This window comes from Penicillium brevicompactum, assembly GCF_028827555.1.
Source record: "Penicillium brevicompactum strain IBT 35665 chromosome Unknown utg000001l_segment0_segment1, whole genome shotgun sequence".
NCBI lineage: Eukaryota > Fungi > Ascomycota > Eurotiomycetes > Eurotiales > Aspergillaceae > Penicillium > Penicillium brevicompactum.
Window position 1 is genome coordinate 312,904 of NW_026623204.1, and position 16,566 is coordinate 329,469.

The window sequence follows — 16,566 nt, forward strand, 5'->3', positions numbered from 1 at the left end:
TGTCCAGGTGATGATTCATGGTCGAAATCAGCGCAACATTCCATATTTCCTGGTGTTAGCAATTAGTTCAAGGGCAATTTTCTTTTCAACGAAACAGCGAAGTCTATCGCATCAATTAGAGAGTGAATAAATAAAGTACAGATATGATGCCGATGAACAGGCCATCTGAGTCAATTCAAAGCCGCACACCTTCCGATTCCAAATCGAGGTCATACAGAACAAAGAAGACAAAACCAATTTAAAACCAAAAAAGTGAGTCTAAATCACACTGTGCATGTTTATATCAAAGAAATATCAACGAGGAACACATGATCCAAAAATGTTTACATCATCAAGCTGAGGAAAGCAGCGAGAGAAGCCAGCACCAGGCTGTAGGCGACCGACAAGCTCGACGCGGAGTTGAAGATCGGAGAGGCACTCGCACTGTAAGATGTACTGGCTGTAGCGGAGGCACGACCACTGGAAGCAGTGACGAAAGTCGCCGAGGCTGGGGCAGGGACGTTTCCGGTATTGGCTGGGGAGGCGCCGCTAGGGGGCAGCTGGGACCAGACCGACTGTTGCGGCGACGCCAGAGCTGGCGGCGGGTCCGGTGACGAAGCTGACCTGAGGAACAGTCACAGTGTAAGTGGAGTAAGTGATGGTGGTCACGGGGATTGCAGGGGCAGAAGTGACAGGGACCACAGCGCTCTCGGTAACGGCACCGGAGGCAGCTGCAACACTAGAGGCAGGGAGCGAGGGAGCGACTGTTGGGATCAGAGTGATGGTTGAGGGAATCGCAGTCACGATGCCGGGGTTCTCGGGCACCCAGGTGGCGCAGATACCGGTGAAGTACGACAGAGCGGATTGGATCTCGCTCTTGCTTGAACCCCAAGCTTGAATGCAGGAAATAACCTTGGAGGTGAACTCGCTGTTGGGGCAGAAGCAAGAAGCGTCACTGTTGGAGTTGCACTTGGGCACCAGGCTCAGCCAGGTGTTGATACACTGAGGCACAGTGTTAGGGCAAAGGGACGATGGGGCGGGGCTCGACACTGGAGATGTGCCAGTAGCAGCGACGGAGGTTTCAACAGAAACAGCAGCAGTCTCTGTGGCAGTGGCAGTGGCAGAGCACTTGGTGCAAATTGTCGACACAGAGGTGAGAGTGACTGTGGAAACAGTGTTGGAAGTCGCCACGTAGGTCGAGGAGCCAGAAGTGACAGTGTTGGTAACAGGGCAGGTAGTCTCAGTCACATAAGTCACAATTGTAGTGGTGGAGTCCTCGGGAACAGCGGGGGTTGAGGTGATACCGACACTGGAGCCGATTGCGCTAGTGATAGCAGGGCCGGTGGGAGCAGGGCTAGTGGCGAACGCAGGAGTACTGCCAGCATCGACGGAGCTAGGAAGCACGGGAGTGGATGTCAAAGTGACAGTCGAGACAGTGCTGGAGGTTGTGAGGTAAGTCGACGATCCCGAGGTGACAGTGTTGGTGACGGGGCATGTAGTCACGGTGACAAAGGTCACAACAGTCGCAGTCGAGCCTTCAGGCACAACGGGGGGTGGTGGTCACGCCAATGCTGGAGCCAATGGAGCTGGTGACAGCAGGGCCGCTGGGAATCGGGCTAGAAGCCTCTCCGGTTGCCGACGAGACGGGGCTGGAGCCCTCCGGGGTCTCAGATGGAGATGGCGACGATCCTTCAGGGGTCTCGGACGGCACGGGGACGGAAGCCTCGGGAGTTCCAGTTGGGGCAGGGGTAGAGGCCTCAGGAGTGCCGGAGAAAACTGTGCTAGACGCCTCGCTTGGTCCAGAAGGAACGATAGAGCTACCCTCGGGAGAAACAGATGTAGCAGTAGCTGAGCATTGAGTGCAAACCGAGGCAGTGGAAGTCAACGTCACCGTGGAGACTGTCTGAGAGGTAGTGACAAAGGTAGAAGAGCCAGATGTCACAGTTTCAGTAATCGGGCAAGTGGTCACGGTCTCATAAGTCACAACAGTTGTTGTGGCCTCCTCGGGGGTAGAGGGGGTGCCGGCAGGGGAGGAAGCGACAGAGGTCACGCTAGGAACTCCAGGGGTACCCGCTGGGACAGAGACGGTAGGAGTGCCACTGGGGGAAGGCGATTCAGACGGCGAGCCAACGGGCAACACACTGCTCGGGCTTGGGCCTGCAGGAACAGAGACAGGTGGCGAGCTGGCTCCAGCAGGGGTGGTCTCAGTGACAGGGCACACAGTAGTCGAGATGGCAATAGTCGAAGTAGTGACGATGGTTGAATCAGCAGGGCAGTTAGTAATGCTGGCAGCACAGCTGGTGATAGTGATCTCGCTAGTAGCGTAAACAGTCGAAGTGGTCATCCGAACAGGGGTAGTGATCGCGGGAGTTGAAGGCACAGGAGTCTGGGCAGGCGTCTCACTAGCAGAGGAAGACCAAACGGACGAAGAATCCCAAACCGAGGATGCACCGGCTGGCGTTTCGCTGGGAGAAGCCGACCAAACAGACGATGAAGACCAGACCGAGGACGCGCCGGCTGGAGTTTCACTGGGTGAGCCTGACACAATAGATGAGCCGACAGGCAAGACGCTGCTCGGGCTAGGTCCCGCGGGCAGAGATGGAGAGCTTGCAGCGGCGGGACTTGTCTCGGTGACAGGGCAGACGGTGGTCGAAACAGCAACAGTCGAAGTAGTGACAATAGTTGAATCAGCGGGGCAGTTGGTGACGCTAGCAGCACAGCTGGTAATAGTAATCTCGCTAGTGGCGTAAACAGTCGAGGTGGTCATCCGAACAGGAGTGCTGATGGCTGGTGTGCCACTAGCGGAAGAGGACACAACAGACGAAGAAGCTGGGACTGAGGATGCGCCAGCTGGAGTTTCACTAGGCGAGGCAGATACAACAGATGAACCGACAGGCAAGACGCTGCTTGGGATAGGCCCAGAGGGCAGCGGTGGGGAGCTTGCAGGGACGGGAGTGGCATCAGTGACGGGACACACAGTAGTCGAAATGGCGATAGTCGAAGTGGTGACAATAGTCGAGTCGGCCGGGCAGTTTGTAACGCTAGCAGCGCAGCTGGTGATGGTGACTTCACTGGTGGTGTAAACAGTCGAAGTAGTCATCTGGACAGGGGTGCTAATAGCCGGGGTGCTGCCGAAAGGAGTGCTCGCAGCAGGAGTGCTCCCGGCTGGGGTAGTAACAGGCAGAACCGAAGATTCAGGAACAGAGACGGAAGGCACAACAATGGAGCTAGAGCCAGCAGGTCCAGATGAGTAAGGCACTGAGGTAGCAGGAGGACTGCTGGCAGCGGCCGGTGCAGTGGTTGTGGAACCAGGAGTGCAGTCAAAGCCAACGCTGTAGATTCCGAAGCCGCAGCTCTCATGCTCACTGTCCTCGGGAAGCTCAAAGTGAACAGATGTGGCACCTCCACACTGGTCATTGCTCACGACGGTGCCACCGGAGTTGCAAGATGCGGTGTTCTTACATGTGGATCCATCTGGCATGCTGTAGATGATGTGCAGCTCGGTGTCCTTCTCGGTGGCAACATGGAAGTCTGTCACAGAGAAGCCGCTCTCCTCTGAACCACACGAGAAAGATGGAGCTGATGAGCCGGAGCTAGAGGAGCTAGAGCCGGCAGAACCGGAGAAGGAACCGGAGAAAGAACCGGAAGCAGAGCTAGACCCAGAGCTTGAGCTTGAGCCGCCCTTTGACACGGTACCGGAGATACACTTCTGGGTCTGTGGAACAAGTTAGCATTCGTCTGGCGATGAACGGATTCAACTTACGCCACGCTTGCCAAGGCTAGATCCAAAGCCATTGCCGCAGGTGAAACCGGAGAAGGAGAAGCCGCCGTAGCTTGAGAACGAGCCAGCAGCGAGATCAGTCCAGCTGAAGCCCTTTTGCTGGTGATCGTTACACTTGTTTGCCGATCTTCCAGGGTTCGAGTAACACTTCTCAGAGCCCCAGTACTGTAGAAGATAGGCGTTAGCAATTTAATCTTTGGCGGGATCATTGAAAGACGAACAGATCCAGTAGCCTGGCTAGAAGCCAACAGAGAGAGAAACGTGATAGCAGAAGCGACCTTCATCTTGGAAGGGTGTCAATGATTGACAAGACGGTGGAAATGAGAAGACAAAAGAAGTTTTCAGTGGAATAAAAGTGTCCCGGTAGGGTAGTCCACAATAATGAACAAGAAAAGATAGAAGAAGCCGCAATTCCTGAATATAGGCAACACAAGCAAAAGCGATTAGGATTATCAATGATCAACAGTGAAAAGCCTCAAAGAAAATAAACCAATTTCAAACGAAAGAGAGTGGGACAAGAAATTCCAGATCCCTGAACGAGCGTCTTTGGTTGGAGACGAACCAAGAAGGCCAAAAAGCCTTTAAAAAAGAAGAGATAGAACAATGACGAGAAAGAAAGGTGGTCCAGGGTCCAGGGGAGATGGAGGGGTCTTTAAAACAATTGCCCAACCTTCTAGCCCATGAACTCCTGCAGACAAAGGGTCTGCAGCAGGGAAGTCCCGCTCTAGGCCAAAAGTATATTGGCATCAGGAGAACGGGTAAGACATATCGTCAGAGAGAAACGGATAATCCTCCAATCGGCAGGAATCTGGAGGCGCAGATGAAACGGTGGTGACTCCCATGAGGAGGTGAGCTGGGACCCATCCAAAGCTGGGCGTCGGCTAGTGCAGGAACAGGCTGAAGAGGCTTCCAGGGAGCCAGTGAGGGTCTGCATGGAGGGGCCATTGACCAGGGCGCCTGCGGGGATCCAATCCCACTCTTTTCTTGCGCAGTGTGATAGTGAGATCAATCGAAATCCCGTTAATATTCAACCAATCAGCATGCTGCGCAGTATAAATAGGAACCCTGGAGTGTTGCAAGCGCTTGATCGACGTGAATAACAAAGGTAAGCCGCAGGTGTAGGTCGATCCCAAGTGACAAACAATGGGCGCCCCACAAAAACTGCCGAGTGCGACCGGTCAGAACGGCCCTGCTGGCGCCGGCGTCTCGCCCTGAGACGTTCGTGTCGGAGATTGGGTGTTCGTTCCCCACTTGCTGTAGCTTCCAGGGTTTGTGCTTGGTCTTTTTCTTTTCTTCCCTTTTAGAATTGTGATCTTCTCTATGTTCATAGCCTTATGTTCTCCACTCGAAGCGCCATCAAAAAACAGGAATTGAGACCCTGCAGGGTAACCATCAACCCTGCTGTGAATCAATTGAATATTTCTGCCCCATTAATATCTTCAAGTAGCTTCAGGGGGTGCTTGAGGTATGGTATTATGCTGTGCCAAGAGGGCTAAGCAGAGGCTGAAACCCGACAAGTCATTTTGGGATTTTGTTCCTCGACCTGCACAATGTTCTCGGACCATGTTCTTTAATTGTAACAAAGAAACTTCATTTTGATTCTCTCTTTGTTGATCGAAGATATGTTATGATCACTCAACCTCTTGTAAACCCTTAGTCTCAGTCTTCGCTGTGAAGCCGTTTGTTTGGAAGCCCAAGTCTGATTTGCCGTGAAACACCCTCCTAAAAATATCGACGAATGGGACGACTGCACTGTTGATGCTACCTTATGCCCCTTGGACGTCTGTTTTCTGACTAGCCATTAGCATCAACCCGTAACTAGGTCTAGCTCTCTCACCCTCATTCATTGGCCGTAAACACGACCGGTGTGTCCGATGTGCAACTCGTATAATGGTACTCCGTACTCCCTAGGGAGCATTCGAAGACCGTGTTTACAGAGAGTAATGAGATATCATTCTACGGCTTTTTCATGACCGAAAAACAATGAAAAGTGTGTAGTCATTAATTTCTATCTACTCATGTGGATAGTGATTCTCCAAGCCTCCAAGGATACATTGCTGGAATAAGATTAAGCATCCGCCTGCCAAAGTAGACACAGAGAACCTTTACAGGGCATAGGATTGCAGCCACCATCTGCGCTGACTTGGAATCAAATAGACAGACACACGTATGCCCACCAACGCTGGGAATTTAGTAAACACATGCATAGTTCGCCGATTATTGTAGACAGACTAATTCAGCATTGACCAAAAATGTCAGTAGCATTGACCAACGGTAAGCCACCCGGGATCAATGCGCTGGGAGCAGTGATCTTTCCGGTCCATCTACTTGAAACTACGAAGCATCCACCACCTGGGCATTTGCTATCAATTGAGAGTGGGGACCTCCTTCCAAAGCGGAAGACATGCCCCGAAGGAGCTATGGTAATTGATGGAGCGTCCTATATTAGGTAGCCTCGGGATAGCTACGTTTGGTAAATGCACGAAAGCCGATGAATTGTTCTTGTTCCATAAAATTATTCGAGGGGTGCTTATTGAGTACACAAAGTCCCACGTTACATGAGGCTTGCAGTCAATTGACCACTGCCGGAATTATCGTGATATAGATACTCCAGAGGTGGACCAAGTGATACGACCGACGCTAGGTTACCAATAACTAGTCGACGGGGATCAGAGTAAAGATTTCAAATGTTTTTGGAATTGGAAAGGTAAATGTAAACAATAACTAAAAACAGCCATCACTCGTTAGAACGCAAATCAGATTTTTTTAACTCCACAAAACCAAGGTATCACTGGTCCCTGCAGCAAACAGGGGACAAAATGGCCAGTCAATATGACATAATAGAAGAATGGAGGGAGCGGAAGAATGATAAGAATAGAAGATTGAAATGCAGCAAGATAATAGGATCGCTTTTGTGGTTCAAAAAACCATGGTCGATCTTTCCAAGGCTGACTGAACATGCATGAGAAAATGCGTCAATTCTTCGGAGAAAAAGCCATGACGAAGCGTTGGCGTTATGCAATATAGCCAGAGGCGAAGCAAGTTCTTTGCGTTCAAGCAATGGCACTCGTTGAAAAATTTTGAATATCACAAAAGACTTGACAGATCCATATGTTAACAGTAGATTCTGCTAGTGATAGAAAAAGGGATAGAAAAGGCCGTGGTTATCACATGATCTGGACGAAGATCCAGAGTTCGTATAATCATTAGAAAGGGTAGCTTTAGAGCGGGAGCTGAGAGGAGCGACGCTGCTGAGCGTCCATCAGCTTACGTCGCACAGCTTCGCCACCAGCAATGGTGTTGGACTTGCGCTTGCGCGTAGGAGTGCGCTGGTCTGTGGTTTTTGCGTGTCGGAATACACTAGCAGGGCGCGCTGGGGAGTTCGCGGGCATGAACTCGCGGTGTTGGGGGAGGCGGAGGAGCGCTTGGTAGCGGTTGTGGTTGCGACGGAAGGCGGTCACAATGCCTTTGTCAAGATGATTGAGGAATCGCTCTTCGTTGTTGGTAGGCTGAGACTCGGACTTGCGGGTAGGCGTGGGTGTACCCATGGATTTGGCAGATGGAGCAGTTCCTGGGGATGCCTGAGCGGATTCCGGGTAGTTATGGTTCATATCATCATCGTCATCCGAGGAGCCGTTCCCAAAGTCGATGAAATCATCGACGTTGAGAGCAGATTCGGGATCTTCCTCGTCGTCCTCTTCGAACGAGCTGTCGATGGTGAAATCTTGAGAAGGGTAGAATGCCTCAGGGGGGCCCATAACTTGACCTCCTGGTGTCAGGTCATTGCCCAAAGCGGTCATCATGAGATTGGCACTCGAAGCCAGCATAGGGCTGAAGTCGGTTTGATTGGGAGACGCAAGTGCATCCGTGTCACTCTCGTCGACAAGGTGCAGTGTAGTTTGACGAGGGCTGGTATTCGCAGTGCCGGGCATGCTGTTGGCGGCAGAGTCCAGCCAGTCGTGGCGTGAAGAAGCGTACGCAGGGATAATGACAAGATGCTTGCCAGTGCAGTCGACCAAAGCCACTGGCTTGTGGGGGTCTGTGGTGAAGGTTCCCATGATGGGCCCACGTCGACGGGGCACACTGTCACTCTTGTCATCGCCCGTAGGGGCCAAGGAGTCAGATGAATCACGACGAAGAAGCGATCGAGGGTGGGTGATGGTTGCAGGTGGGGGAAGATCTTCGTCTGTAGTGTCGCCATCGTCGCCTTTTGAGTCGGGTTAGCAAATTGAGAAATAGATATAGATAGCAAAACATCATACTTTCATAGCCGCTCAGGCTTCCCTCGGAGGAGCCCTCGGATTCGACATGATAGATGTTTCCATGACCGTAGTCAACGTCGCCAAACATCTCTTCGGATTGGCGACGGTTGTTTCTACGGTAATTCTCATTGTCGTTTTCAATCATCCGACGGAGCTGGGGATCAAGACTGTCTTGCTGCAAGAAGTCCCCAGGGATATCATCATCAGTGTGTGAATCACTATCAGAGGACGAGTCAGATCGCTCCTCGAAGTGTACGCGTCGGGTGGCCGGTGTTTCCACCGCTTCACTAGGCACATCGGGCTCGCCGAAAGTGTCCATGGCGCTGTAAAGGTGCTCTTCGTCGAAGAAGGAGGCAGCTGGGAGGAACATGTTATCATCGAACGCATTCGCTGTCCACAGATCATCATTGAATTCGGAGCTGGGCAAAGGCCGAGGGTTCTTTTCAGACTCCATGATCATCATCTCCTCCATTTTCTCCATCTCTTGTTCCTCATCCTCGGCATCTGTGATGTAGTCAACGCCGGCATAGACATCATCTGAGCTCTCAGAGTCGCTGCCATCACTGCCGTCACTGCTGTCATCTTGCACAACACGGCGTCTTTTGGTTCTGTTTTGTTGGCGCCCCGCCTTGGTGTCTCTACGGCGGCCATAAGACGGGGCCCGGACAGCCGGTTCTTGCTCGTCATCTGCATCTTCTTCCGAGTCATCACCATCACCATCGCTCAATTCTTCAAGAGATGACACTGAGGAGACACTTGAGACTGAGGAGGTGGAGACTCGCCGTTTGCGGTCTGATGGTCGAGTGCTATCAGATTTTCGGGGTTGTTTTCCCTTGGGAGAGATGCCATGATTTCGCATGGCACCGGTCTCGGGGGTCCTTGGGCGGGGGGTGTACGCTCTTTGCGGGACCCTTTCCAGCCCGCTTGGAGGCATAAGAACTCTGCGGCATGTTGAGAGAAGTTCTTGTGTTTTGGTAAAGGGTGGTGTATGTTGTTCAAGGGCTTTTGGTCCTTGCTTTCTTTGGGACGAGTGATCTGGTCTATTGGAGAGGAAGCCAGCGAGTAGGAAGAAAGAGAGGTGGGTCTTCCGGGGGTTGAGAGGATATTCGTAATCGATTCCAAAATAGGAATTCTGAAAAGGGAACAGTCGAGGGGGTAAGGTGGGACTGAGTGGAGGTAATCGGAGGAGAAGCGGAGTGGAGGGGAGGAGTCGAAGGGGAATTTTTTTTCGTTCACGAAAGCACCTGCAGTCCTTTGCGGATGCTGTAGTGCTCCTTCTGGGAGTTTGCTAGGGGGCAATTCCAACGCTCTGCTAGAGGCGTCGAAAGAGAAACGAATATCGTCAAGTCAAATTGAGGATCGGAGCTGCAGGACTGGGGAGCCTAGATACCAGGCTTCCCCAGCGAGGCGTTTACAGCTCGACGAAAGCCATTTGGCTGATCTCTTGACGATATTTTGGAAGAGGTATTCGATAGTTAATCGGGGGAATTGGTAAGTTCAGAGCCGTTGAAGCAGGAGTGGTATGAGGATGGGGAAAGAAAGAGAAGGGACGACATTTTTTCCCTATGAAGCGGGGGACGCTCCTGATTGGCTCCGGACGACGACCGCCCATTTGCTGGCACCACTCACCGCTCCTTCGGACCAATCAGACGGCGCCAAAAGTTGCAACGGAACTGCCCCGTTTTTGATGACATTCAGAAATAGATCAGACTCTAACCTATACGTGTACACTGCATGACTCTAATGGGCTCAGACTCCCTGAGTTGAACTATCCCACTGTTGTCTATTTCTATGCGGAAATACGAGGGTTCTAGCCGCGCGGGTGGCTTGAGAGGCATTGAACAATCCGAAGAGACTCCGAGAAAACCTAAAACGTCATTACAGAGCCTCGGTGCAGGCCTCCTTTTCATGCAAACTCTGCGTTAAAGATGTCGCCATTCGTCGGTTTCAAAGTAGTATACTATACATTGCATAGATTGATGGAATCGAAAGTCAACATACCCCGTACTCCGTACATTAACGTACAAGTACGTTGTAGACTCGGTGCAGCAACTGACCCGTGCGGATATGCATGATGATGCCGATGATTCATCCTCAGATCGGGATTTTCATCGTTTATTGTATGACACATCCGAGAATGAATCATATTGTTCCCTCGTGTTCAGTCCAAATAATTACATCCGAATTTTCACTCATACTATTGGCTCGAGCTATAGATCCGGCCACCTCTTCTTTTTTTTTTCGCGGTGGCAATAGTATAGTGCTCCATTCCGGCCGGCTTGGCAGCATTTGCCGTGTCCCAGGCGGGAACCTGCAGGTCTTCTTTGCCCCAAATTCTAGTCACTCTAGAGATGATCACAAGTGGCGGTAAGGGGCCAGACAAGATACTCTGCATAGGCGCGGTTAACGTGCATGAGATCTATCAATCTCTCTTATCTCCATCGCAACTTTGCTCAGCGTTCTACAGCAGAAATTCAATTTGTACTCCGTACTCCATACACTACTGGGTAGACGGAGTCCTCCGTACGGAGTAGAGACACTGCGGGTCTTTGGGCAAACGGAAGATCTTTCCGTTTCCTTTTTCCCTCCCATTCTTGCCCCTGCCACCTGATGCTCAACGAGATCGCCCCGTGCAAATTTTCTGCCGCCAATCAAGTCCACCGGAGTGGGACATTATTCACGACGCTATAATGTTTTCAGGCGCGGATCAGTTACCGCAAATCCTCCACCTGGCCACTTCGACAGACTTCTAGCCTGTATATACCCCCACTTTGTCACTGGTTCTATTTCTAGCCTGTATTCTCGAACGCCGTTGAGCCTCGGTCGGTGCGGGCAATGTGGTACATTTGAGTTGCGAACGTTGTCGATATCAGAAAATTTTTCCTCTGGCTTGCAATATCTCGGAGTACATAGATTGTTCACGAAGTGTTCAATAGTGTCAGTAGACTCACAATTCAAGGCTCGAATGTTCGCTTTTTCTCCGTGTCCAGAGTGGCGCTTTCATTCCGGTGCTCATGGATGCATTGAGCAGGATTCGCCGATTTCGAGTTCTAAATGGTCGTGTTCCAAGGTTGCAAGTATCCTATAGCCGACAAGATGAATCATTGTGTTAATCTTACATTGGTGTTGCAAATCTCTGGAACAGCTTAATATATCCGGGACGCATGGCCTCAGTAGGGTAGAAAACCCACCAAAAGTCAACAAAGCAGCGCGTCAGGGGTTACGAGCCTATCGTTCTCAACATGTGGGATCACAGCGTAATGACCTTAGGAGGCGAAAATATCCATTCCATGAACCTTGGAACCTTGGAAGCTCGGGGGACTATGCAAAGCCCTGGAGATTGTTGGACGCCCGGAGACCATCTGGGCACCCAGGCTCAACCCATGGAAAACAAAATGAGCGGTTCGTTTCATACGAGCATCCGTAAAATAGTCAACGTCACACCAGCAAAATTGGGAGGTATCAAATTAGTGGAAACAACAACTACACAAAAATAAAAAGCAGTAGGTTCTAATTAACATCCTGCGACTCTGGGTCGCCCGCTCAAAGTCAAGGTTCCTCGGCTTGTATGTGCTCCAACCATGGTACGCCACTGAAGCAACATCGAATATAACAAAATCAAACAAACATATCAAGTTCCAGGATAGGGCGCAACAGTGTTGGTTACCGGCTCTGTCTTAGCCCGACCGAAGATAGAAAGACGGGATTTTGACCGGGTTGGCATGGGTGGTGGCCATGACGCCTCTTGGATGTCATCTTGGCCTTCCACCGGAGTGGCAGTTTCCGCTGGACCAGCACGAGCCTCTTCTACCTTCCTGACACCTTCCCGAATCTCCTCGGAAGTGGCACCTTGAGGCGCTGTGGTGGTCAAGGTTTCAGTAGGACGTATTAATCCCTCCGAAGTGTCTTCGTTGAGCTTGTTGATCTCTTCCTCGGTCACCAGACGCTCGTTCTCAAGGCGAACCTCGCGTCCACGCTTGTGACAATACCACAGGACAAATAAGAGAACTAAAGGAAGGGAAAGTCAGCAATGGAGCACACAGGCATAAAGAACCAACTTACTAAACAGTGCCAACGACCAGAGCACATTCATTCCCATCACGGCGGGGAATCGAGCTCGGAGGAAAGCCATGATCGAGCGAAGCATTCCCACCAAAGCAGCTGGTTTTGACACCAGTTCTTTCAAACTCGGGACATTGATGCCCATCTTCTCAGCGGCAGCTGCTGCCTTGCCGACATTTTCCATGTTAACACCACTCTTACCAGCACGCTCGGCGGCAACAGCAAGCATCTCCGGCGCCAGGTTCTCAGTCCAGCGTCCAGGGAGCTTCTCGATCAACTTCTGCATAGGACCAGGCAGCTTTGTGTAGGTTTCTTGCAGTTGGCGGTTGCCATTGGTAAGGAGCATCTCCAAGTCGTGGTAAGCGGTTGGCACTCCGTTGATCAGGTCCTTGAAAATGAGCTTGAACTTGCGCAGAAGCTCTTGCGTTTCTTCGCTGATTGAGAACACTTTGTTGTTGTCCGCGGCTAGGTTCAGCCTCTCAAGGATATCGGTCATATCTTCCGCATCTTTATCCTTCTCTGTCTCTTTCCCGTTTGTGGAAGCATCCGATGCGTTTGGAGGACTGGTAGTTTCGATCTGAGACTTGTCCGCCTCTGGCGTAGTTGTGGACTATTGATGCGCGAACGATGTTAGTACGTGGGGACACAGGCATGGGGATGATGCGATGATTGGAATCAGACTAGTGGCATACCTTCTTGTCTGTATTCTTCTTCCAGAACATGGCACTCCATCGCTTCTTCTTTTGTGGGGCTTTCGAGGACTCTGATTTGGGCGTCTCGGATCTCGTCAAAGTAGGCTGAGATTCTCTCCGCTCCTGTCTTCCTTCCTCACCAAGCTCTTTCCCAAATTCCTCCACCGGCGATATGGGTAAGGGTATGTTCTCGGCCGGTGTGCTCGGTGTAGCCTGGCTGGACTCTTCAGGCAAGGTCTCGGTCTGTACTTCGGGGACATCGCCTTCTCCTTTGGCTGCAGACTCGGGATGGGAGGTGACTTCTCGGAAATAAGCTTCATCTTCGGGGGGTCAGCACAGGCTTCGGGGCGCTGATCATTTGGGACAAAGGTCTGCTTTTTTTGACTAGGTTGAGGTACTGCATGGTGACGGTGACACAACAAAACAAAGATCAGTGGAAATATCACACTGAGATAGCAAATCTTTGAGTTGGCCCAACGGATCTGAAGTGGGAAAAGCAGTAGGTTGAAAGCGGGCGCGTGCAGCCGGTACGGAGTAAGGGGACGCGCGCTATGTATCTCCGTGATAGATCAATTTCTTCGCTGATATGTCAGATGAAAGGCTTGATCACCAGATGCAGAAGTTAGTGGTCCTCGTATACTTCGTACTGGCACAGAATGCTGTGCTGTCAATTCACATGCGTTGTTCCTCGTGATGATATCACCGGTGGCTGACAAGTGGGCCCCCCACAGCTGCTGCGCCACTTTGTTGATGGCACCGCCACATCATCAACAAATCCCACCCACGGTCCACCTTGAGACAGAGTCTGGTTGTGAATTCAACACCTTTACTTGACACACAGAATACTCAAATTCGATACTAGGAAAATTATGGAAATGGGAAATTGATCAAATTTTTGATCATATCTTTGCACTCCAATGATCTTTTGAAACAATCAGATAAAAACATCAGTGATGAATTTTCTCAATGTGCCATGCAAGTTTCAACAGGATTGACAAACAAAGTGATTAGCTCGGCCCAACAAGCTTTGATCTGAAATTCTTGCAATATTTGCCACCACAACGCCAGTACCATGCCGGTCAAATCAAATTATGAATGTCGGGTCAGCAGATTCAAAGAACCGCATAACTGCCATGCTAATTATTGGGTAGCCCATCACAACATCGTGCAGTCCAGTCTTCAGAATTTCCTCACGAATGACACCATTGGGTGCCACCCATTCCAACACAGACCCAGCAGCCCCCAGGTCATTCTTGGAATCTAGCTTTTGCTGCTCCAGCTCATCATAACTGATGCCGTTTGGCAACGAGGCATTCACGGCATGCCAGAAGAGAAGCTGTGAATGATTCCATGGAATATCATAGTCATCCTCTGCGTGAATTATCGTTAATCGGTATGTCTCTCTGTTCAATTCGTTGGCCTGGACATATTCTGCGATGTAATCTTTGCTCAACCATTTGTCCCTGATAAATTGTTGGAGACTTTTGAATAAGACAGGGAATCTTGCGATCGATGACAAGATTGGTATAGTCCCTGCTACTCGATAGGTTGAAACGAGTGTGGCAACGTCCACGAATGGGGCTACTAAAATAGTGCCCGCAAGAACTATCGGTGGATTTTGGGTTGCCAGATGTTTTGATACCGCAATGGCAACTGCTGTTCCCATTGACTGTCCGAATATAACAATTCGAGATGGAGGAATATCAGCGACGTTCATTGCCCAGTCAACAATGGCAAGCGCGTCGACGATAAGACCCTTCTCGGATGGAGACCCAGTACTATTTCCAAATCCTCGATAGTCAAATGCGAGAACGTGAATCTTTCCAGGATTCCCCGCGGAGAGTGCTCGGTAGTTTTGGGACTCTATATCCCGAGGCGATAGTTCCCCCTGCGCCGTGCATATGGATAACCAGCCTGGAAGTGGAGTCATCCCGTAAAAGCTGAAATCCGACTCGTGTTTTAATATCAGAGACGAGCCCAACAGGTTCGTCGAGAAGAGGAGCTTCGTGCTTGCGATACAACTCGACGGGAAGTACATGCCAAGCATGTAGTCGCTCGCCGTCCGGGGTCGTTACTGAGAAGGGAGTGACTTGATTTCTCAGAAATCCGAACGTTTCAGGTACATTGAGGTTTTTGAACCATGTCATTTGAATGGCATGGAGATAAACGACATGGGATTGAAAGGTCGAAGTGGTGAGTAGCCCAAGGAGGATCATGTATAGGCCAGCCACCGCAAAGCATGGGATTAATGCATACGTGAAGAAAGACCTCGCTATCTCACAGGCTGTCATATTGGCTTGCGTGAGTTGGAGCAAGGGAAAGTTCATACTTGAGGCAATGAGATGTCAACTCTCCCGGGCTCCGGCGCAGTCCACTATCAAGGGCGGGGCGTACCCGATACTCACAGACTTACTCCTACTCGTAAATACTACGAGTATCTCACCAGCAATCACGGAGCTTTGCTGTGACAAGTATATGGGCACGCACCTTCATTTTGGCTGACCGGATGTGGGCCGCGGGAGCCACCCGTGGATTACCAGCGGCTATTACCGGCTTTTGATTGGAGGAAATCAGTTCACATCCACAGGAGTCGGCGCCTAGGGAAATCCCAGTAGCAGTTCCGTGATGCCGAAGAAGAAAAAAAGATCCACAACTACTCCGTACTCATATCAATGGTATCACGTTAACAGAAGATGCGTACATGTCATCATCGTTGACTGTCCTTCTCGCAACGCGACAAATACTCCGTACCTCTACTATCATCCCAATGCGACTAAACATCAAAATATCACGGAGGCGATCCTGATTACCGTCAGAGTTTCATTCTAGCAAACAAAAAATGTATCAAAGCGTATAAATGTAAATACCAAAAAGATGGAGATAATGAGGAAACATGTCAAAGCTGCAATTCAATGGCAGATGGAAACATTGTGTTCCGACACGTAGGATGAAATAGACTCAATGGAACTCAGAATAGAGCAGTCGCTAGCCATCTCTTCGATCATACTTTCTGAGATCCCAAGGAGCCAGAACTATGTTTTTCCGATTTCTGACGGGCCCTTCACAAATTGAATCCCACCACCAATTGTTGTGTCAGATGATGGTCTCAGAACCGTGTGTTGCGTCGCTGGCTGATCCGAGTTGGGCACCTCCAACCGTATCAAAATGAAGTAAATTCTATCGAAAGCTGCATGCTTTTAATCAATTTACGTTTGGGATTTCAATTTCAGCCTTCAATAAGACCAACCCCGCAAAGCCAAGCACCTCGGTCCCCAACTGCCGAACCTCGAACTACCGGACGCTTCGCTTCCTTACGAAGACGGTATATACCTGAGCTGGCGGGTACTCTCTCCGTTCCAAAAACGCTCATGCAGGCTCAGAAAGTGCATGATCGGACATATTCGGGCTGCAGGCCATACCTGACCTAGGTCCATTGATCCAATGCCCTTCATCGTTGGCACCGCACGGTGGGCCTTCAATGGTTCTTTTGCCAGTATCATTCCAATTGACCCGCCTAATGACCCACCACTGAAGCTTCCTTAACTCTTGGTCCCTTAAAACCGAGGCTGTTGATGGTCGTGTGGTCTTTGCGTACATTGAAGTGACACCAGTAACCCTATTTCCCCGCAAAATCTCAGCCACTGCCTTAGATCCTTGATTGTGGCGTATGATAGTAACATAGGCACTCTTGGTATCGACCCTGCAGACTTCATATAATATGTTTTTCGCTCACTTTTTTCTTTTTGGTGACAGTATGCGGTTCAAGTCGAGAAATGACGAAGAAAGGCTT

At 50.5% G+C, this 16,566-nt stretch overlaps 4 protein-coding genes across 4 annotated transcripts; all 4 read right to left on the reverse strand.

Moving 5' to 3' along the window:
• Nucleotides 1–323: 323 nt before the first annotated feature.
• On the reverse strand, nucleotides 324–4,044 carry N7506_002563 (extracellular serine-threonine rich protein; the record flags this gene model as incomplete). The annotated part of the gene is given in 5 exon segments (XM_056951858.1): nucleotides 324–554; nucleotides 568–1,514; nucleotides 1,528–3,694; nucleotides 3,743–3,925; nucleotides 3,982–4,044. 5 exon segments carry the CDS (start codon nucleotides 4,042–4,044, stop codon nucleotides 324–326), a joined length of 3,591 nt encoding a protein of 1,196 aa, XP_056815009.1.
• A 2,937-nt stretch (nucleotides 4,045–6,981) lies between these two features.
• On the reverse strand, nucleotides 6,982–8,956 carry N7506_002564 (uncharacterized protein; the record flags this gene model as incomplete). The annotated part of the gene is made up of 2 exons (XM_056951859.1): nucleotides 6,982–7,967; nucleotides 8,023–8,956. The coding sequence occupies 2 exons, from the start codon at nucleotides 8,954–8,956 to the stop codon at nucleotides 6,982–6,984; spliced, it is 1,920 nt and encodes a 639-aa protein (XP_056815010.1).
• A 2,697-nt stretch (nucleotides 8,957–11,653) lies between these two features.
• Nucleotides 11,654–13,179, reverse strand: N7506_002565 (uncharacterized protein; the record flags this gene model as incomplete). Its single annotated transcript, XM_056951860.1, has 4 exons — nucleotides 11,654–12,030; nucleotides 12,085–12,694; nucleotides 12,777–13,058; nucleotides 13,162–13,179. The coding sequence occupies 4 exons, from the start codon at nucleotides 13,177–13,179 to the stop codon at nucleotides 11,654–11,656; spliced, it is 1,287 nt and encodes a 428-aa protein (XP_056815011.1).
• A 681-nt stretch (nucleotides 13,180–13,860) lies between these two features.
• On the reverse strand, nucleotides 13,861–14,823 carry N7506_002566 (alpha/beta hydrolase; the record flags this gene model as incomplete). Its single annotated transcript, XM_056951861.1, has 1 exon — nucleotides 13,861–14,823. The coding sequence occupies one exon, from the start codon at nucleotides 14,821–14,823 to the stop codon at nucleotides 13,861–13,863; it is 963 nt and encodes a 320-aa protein (XP_056815012.1).
• Between the last annotated feature and the right edge of the window lie 1,743 nt (nucleotides 14,824–16,566).